This window comes from Larus michahellis, chromosome 3 (assembly GCF_964199755.1).
Source record: "Larus michahellis chromosome 3, bLarMic1.1, whole genome shotgun sequence".
NCBI lineage: Eukaryota > Metazoa > Chordata > Aves > Charadriiformes > Laridae > Larus > Larus michahellis.
Genome location: NC_133898.1, coordinates 64,926,895 through 64,932,763, shown reverse-complemented (window position 1 = coordinate 64,932,763; position 5,869 = coordinate 64,926,895). Strand labels below are relative to the sequence as shown.

Genomic DNA, 5,869 nt, shown 5'->3' with positions numbered 1-5,869 from the left:
CTGGGCGGGCGGAGCCCCGCGGCTGTGGCGGCGCTCCCCGTTGCTACGCGCCCGGCAGGCGGCGAGCGCACTGCGGCAGGCGCAAAAAGAGCGCCGGCGGGGAGGGCGGGCGGGGGTCGCACAAGGAGCGCGCAGGCGCGGTGCCAGCCGCTGGGGCGGATCCCGCGCGGAGCCGGGCGCGCAGGCGCAGAGCGGCCGGAGGCGGGCGGGGCGGTGGAGCCGGGGGGCGCAGGCGCACTTGCGAGCAGCGGCCGGCGCGTGGGGCGTCGGCGGTGAGGGGGGGGGGCGGCGCCGGAGTGCCGGTTGACGGCGTGAGGGGGCTCCAGCGGGAAGATGGACGACTTCCAGTCGGGGGAGGAGGTAACGGGCCGGGGGGTAGGGACAAGGGGGAGGGCAGCGCCGGGGCTTCCCCTTTCGGGAGGCTGCGGGACAGCGGAGGGTGTTGGGCGATACCTGTCCGGTATCGGTCTGCCCCGGGGCCGTTGGGCGTCGTCCGTGCCCCCTGCCGGGCTGGCGGCGGGGGTTGGCGGTGTTTCCGAGCCGCGCGTCCCGGGCAACGCCTGGAGACAGGCCCAGCCTTTGTTCCTGCCGCCCGGCCACGCTGCTCCGCACCCGCCCCCGCCTCCCCGTCGGGCGGGCCGGAGCCCTCCCGGGAGCTCCCTGTCCCCAGATGTGGCTACCGGCCGGGCCAGTGGGCCAGCGCCTTCTCTGCGTTTCGGGTGTTCATAGACTCATGACGATTCGATAGTTTGAGTTGGAAGAGACCTTAAAGATCATCCAGTTCCAGCCCCCCTGCCATGGGCAGGGACACCTCCCGCTAGACCAGGCTGCTCAAAGCCCCATCCAGCCTGGCCTGGAACACTTCCAGGGATGGGGCATCCACAACTTCCCTGGGCAACCTGCGCCAGTGTCTCACCACCCTCACAGTAAAGAATTTCTTCATAATTTTTTCTCTTCGCTGGGCTCCTCTTCCCTTGGCATTGACCCACACCTGCTTCTCTCCCAAAAGTTGCCACTGCAAGTCACTTGGAGAAAATGCCCAAACAGTTTTCATGGTTTATGGCTTTGCCAACAGGACAGAGCAGTGGGCTGTGGTGGTGACGGCTTGCTGATGTGGTTCAGATCAGCGTGAGCAAGACTCAAATAAGCTATTTTTATACAGAAAGAAGAGTTCAAGCAGATAGCCTGCATGTTACAGGCACACTAATGAGACAGCTATGCCATTATACCCCATTAACATCTAGTTCCAACCATCCTGCCGTGGGCAGGGACACCTCCCACTAGACCAGGCTGCTCAAAGCCCCATCCAGCCTGGCCTTGAACACTTCCAGGGATGGGGCCTCCACAGCTTCCCTGGGCAACCTGTTCCAGTGCCAATATGATCTTATTAAAGGATGGAATAGTGTTCTGTCATTTGGTAACTCAGTTACAGCACACAAATCACAAAGCTGGATATTGGGACTTTATCATAGAATGTTCTGTTTTGTCATCCATCTGGACCCATATACGCTCTCCCCCTAAAAAAGGGAGAGGGTCGAGAAGTAACAGCAACTCTGGAACCAAATTCTCAAATAGATCTATGGCTCTTTCCCACTTGTTTCCGTAGAAATTAGGGATCTAAATACCTTTGAGAATTTGTGTTGGATTTAGTTCAGTTTACTTTGCTGAGCCATGTTTGTTCTCACTTAAAGGTGTTTCTGAGCAGAGTTCTAGACTTTGTGAAGAAAAAATCTATATATGGTTTATCATCTTGCCTGACAGCATTCTTCATGTCTGCCAGCATGTCTGGTGTGTGTATTCTTGACTAATGCTCTATGGGAAAGGATATTTTGATAATTATAGCTCTTATTGTTAAATATAGTGGTGTACCTTAAAAGTATGCACCTGTAAAATTCAGTATCATACCCGTATATGCAAATGAGGCATATTGAAAATAAATCAAAGTCAAGAAGCTAATAGTAAAAGCCAGTTTGCCACAGCACATAAAAGCTTTTAAAAATGTTGAAGCGTGTGAGGAAGTTGGTGCTTCTGAATGGTCAGAGAAAAGGCATTGCCTGGACGTCTCCCAGGGCATGCAGTTTCTTCTGTCAGGGACAACATGCAGCTGCGTGCTCATTTCTGAATGTCGCATGTCGTTGCAGCTGACTAGACTGTTCACCTTCTGACCAAATGTTTGATGAATATAATACTGAAATTATCCTGAACAGGTGTAACTATGTCCTGCCTGCACACTGGAATTAGGCTGTTGTTCATCTTTGCTAGCTGAAGAAGCTGACAGACCTCCCAGAGAAAACTAAGTTGACATATACTTGATTAGGTTAATTTTGAAATCTTTATTCAGTCTTCTGCAATTAATTAGTTTGCTGTTGCATGCATTTCTTTTGTTTGATTCCTTTCTTCTGGTGTGTGAGGCGAGGCTGTGAGATACCTGTAGCAAAAACGGGGTGCCTGGCTCGCAGACGCACCATGCGGCTCCCCGGCCGTTTGAAGGGCTGTCGGGCTGCCCTCGGCTTGTTTTAACCACCTGACATGGGAGGCAGCAACAGCTGAGGGACTAAAACAGGAAAACATGCTAGCCATACAAGAAAACACGTAGTAGGTTTAAGATTAATAAAATATTGTGACCTTCTCTGTCCCCATTCTGCATGTTTAATCTCTGCTCCCAGGAGCCTGAGAGAAGGCTAAAGGTGGCGGCAATTCCAGCAAGCTGCATTTCCCCTTTGGTTTCCAAGGGGCAGTTTTCTTCTTATCCACAGCTGAGATTGTCACGGCAGCTTTTCCTTGAGCTGTGAATTGATGTTTTGCCCGCATCACTGCCCTGGAGATGTCGGTTTCATTTAACTGTAAGTTGTGTCTGCACACTAAGGCTATCTGTGCAACCAACCCCACTGTGAATTGTGGACATTAATGCTTATTGCAAAATGAGAATATATATGTACAGGCCTGCTATACATATTATCTTAAAATACTTTCAAAATAAAATTTGAAAATTTTGATTCAAAAGGCCAGCCAGTATTAGTTCATCTGTTACCTTTCATGACTTTGCTAAGATGTTAACTGGACCGGGTTCAGGAAGCCAGAGTATGTACGAGAAAATAGAGGAAGACCAGCTATCTTCTGACTTGCAAGAAATCTGACAAGCATAAATTAAGCTTCTAGTGCATATTCTTAACAAAGCTTGAACTCTGTAAACAGAAGAATGTGTCCACTGATTATTTAAAATCCCGCTTTTTTTTTCGTAGACTTCCTTTGTTGTTGATGAAGTCAGTAGCATCATTAAAGAGGTAAACTAATATTTTCATTTTGTTGGCGTGAGAGTATAGTATGTTGTATGCTGTGTGCTAAAAGCCATTCAAGAAAATCTAGTGACTGATATGTAATAGGTTGCTATTAAAGTATAGATAATTGTTGATTTAACCAATGTACATACTTCAAGTGGAAATGATACCTAGCTTTAGTTGTTATATGCATTACAAATCCAAAAGATCATTAAAGTAATTTCATATGCTCCTCTCTGGTTGCAGTGTATGCCTATTAGAATTTCTAGGGGGATGTTGTATGTTAATCCCCATAGAGATAGACTTTATATTTCAGTAACATATAGGGGGTTTTATAGGCTATCTGCATATGCATGTTACTTTGTTCTTTTGAGATGCTCTTCCTCCAAAATGAGTTCTTGCTTGTTTGAAAGAGGATTGAACTATTCTTGTTGCTAAGATACATGAATTTCCTGTCTAGAAAATTTCCAGAGGGATTTATTTTTTTGTATCCAGAACTCCTCTTAAAGGGTAGACTAGTGCAATCTTTGTCTTGCTGCAAAATTACTGTTTTGGTCAGACTCTGTAAATTGAATACACATGCTTTAATACATGCTCCCATCTCTTCTGAATCTGAAATAATTTTGTGATTATTTTTTAAACAATTTCTGTGAGGAAAAAAGATGTGTCAATGAAAAACATGCCGTTTTAATGTACTTTTATTTGTATCTTAAGGGGGAAACTATCCTCATAGGTAAAATGGATTATTTGGCTGAAGGCTTTTGCTCTATTAGTAACCAGCAACTACATGGGTCTGTTTTGCTTCGGAGTTTTGTTTCCCAAAAATGATTCTTCTGAAAAATCTGAAGTTCATTTCCATGGAAGAATGTGTGCAAGTGAGGCATTGTTGTGTGCATTTTTTCAGTCTCTTCAGGACTGTTTAAATGCAAGGCCCTTTTCATAACTCTGGCTTCAGGACATGAGATAGGAATTACAAATAAGCAAAATATCGCAAAATATCACAAAATGAAGAGAAGATGGAATCTATGATAATTTCCCCTATGCCTGGCTCAAACTCTGACCTATGAGTTTTTTAGTAATTGAGAACACTTCCAACAATCAGTATGGACAAGTTGTATTTAGGGGTTTTTCTTTCTGTGCGTATGGGGTTTCATCTTTAGCGCTCCTTGTTGGAATGGGCGTCTTGTAGATTGACATCAGTGCAGCTTATTTCATGTTTTTGTTGCCAATAGGCCATAGAAAGTGCGATAGGTGGCAACGCCTATCAGCACAGCAAAGTGAACCAGTGGACAACAAGTGTGGTGGAACAAACGCTAAGCCAACTCACAAAGCTGGGGAAGCCGTTCAAGTACATTGGTGAGCGCAAATTTCTCTTTCCTGTTAGAACTGGTACAGTCAAGTGCACTGATGGGTGGGGGGCGCGGGAAAATCTTAGCAAGAACCATGTCTAAGCTACTCATAAGCATGTATGTATGCCTATATTCATATGTATGTACTGTGCTAAGCAAAAATGTAGCTTAATGTTAGTGATAAATTACTAAAAGCTTCTCTCCTGACTAACAGTGACCTGTGTGATTATGCAAAAGAATGGTGCTGGGCTACATACCGCAAGCTCTTGCTTCTGGGACAACTCCAGTGATGGTAAGGAACGCAACTGTTGGGTTTTTCAGCTTGCAGCTTTAATGCTAGTCCCGTTAAGATTAGGCAGCATACTTTTCTTTTTTTCCAAGTGCTATAGGTTTGGTAGCACACAGTTTGGTATTTTTTCCATTTGGCTGTGATGTTAACTCTGCTATATATTAAATGCTCAGCTGTTACTAAGCTTGTGAAAGCTTCATTCCCAAGATTTTTAGTTTAACAATTACAAACATGTATATAAGGCCATGCATCTAATCACTGTAACTTTCTTTTTTCTCTGAAACCCTTTTTTTGTATTTGTAGGAACCTGCACTGTGAGATGGGAGAATAAGACCATGTACTGTATTGTCAGTGCCTTTGGACTTGCAATATAATTGCCTTGGAATCATTCATCCTTCTCTTTTCTACTCCAGCACTTGATTCCATCTCTACTCAAACTGTGAATACACTGAACAACTTCTGTTTTTAATGTACTTTTTAAGTAACTTTTTTTTAAATGTAGAAATGTGAAAACATGCTGTTACATGGTTTATGTTTGTACGTAGTATTGTACCAGTGTTGCCGTACTGTCTTAACACTTCAAGAACTTCTCTTCAAGGTGCTGATACTGAAATCTGCTGCAGTGTAAACACTTTCTCTAGATTTCTTTTTTAAGACCAATATAAATGAGACACCGACTTTCACACTTTGTACTTTTAGTTAGCATTAAATTATTGAAATTCATAACCATTGGTGTGACTCATTTAAACTTAACTCTCCTGTTACTAAAAAAAAAATAAAGTTCCAATTCTTTTAATTCTCTTCAAGGTAGTTGAGGTACATAGCAGAAGATGAAGCACTTCCATAATTTTGCCAAAGTCACTACAAAATTGCAAGAAAATGAGATGATGCTTATCAGAAAGTAATTTGGATGCATTTTTGGGACGTGTTTAATCTTATTGTATGGTATTTAG

General features: G+C 44.4%; 1 protein-coding gene across 1 annotated transcript; it reads left to right on the top strand.

Annotated features, from left to right (window-relative positions):
- The first annotated feature begins 209 nt into the window (after window positions 1-209).
- DYNLT1 (dynein light chain Tctex-type 1) lies at window positions 210-5,642 on the top strand. Its single transcript, XM_074580521.1, has 5 exons — window positions 210-360; window positions 3,243-3,284; window positions 4,511-4,634; window positions 4,842-4,919; window positions 5,220-5,642. Exons 1-5 carry the CDS (start codon window positions 334-336, stop codon window positions 5,288-5,290), a joined length of 342 nt encoding a protein of 113 aa, XP_074436622.1. The 5' UTR covers window positions 210-333; the 3' UTR covers window positions 5,291-5,642.
- Window positions 5,643-5,869: the final 227 nt, after the last annotated feature.

Bases quoted from the DNA above. Each gene is read 5' to 3' on its own strand.
- DYNLT1 (XM_074580521.1), top strand. From the start codon at position 334: ATGGACGACTTCCAGTCGGGGGAGGAG. The intron at 361-3,242 runs GTAACGGGCCGG...TTTTTTTCGTAG, and splicing joins ACTTCCAGTCGGGGGAGGAG to ACTTCCTTTGTTGTTGATGA. The intron at 4,635-4,841 runs GTGAGCGCAAAT...CCTGACTAACAG, and splicing joins GAAGCCGTTCAAGTACATTG to TGACCTGTGTGATTATGCAA.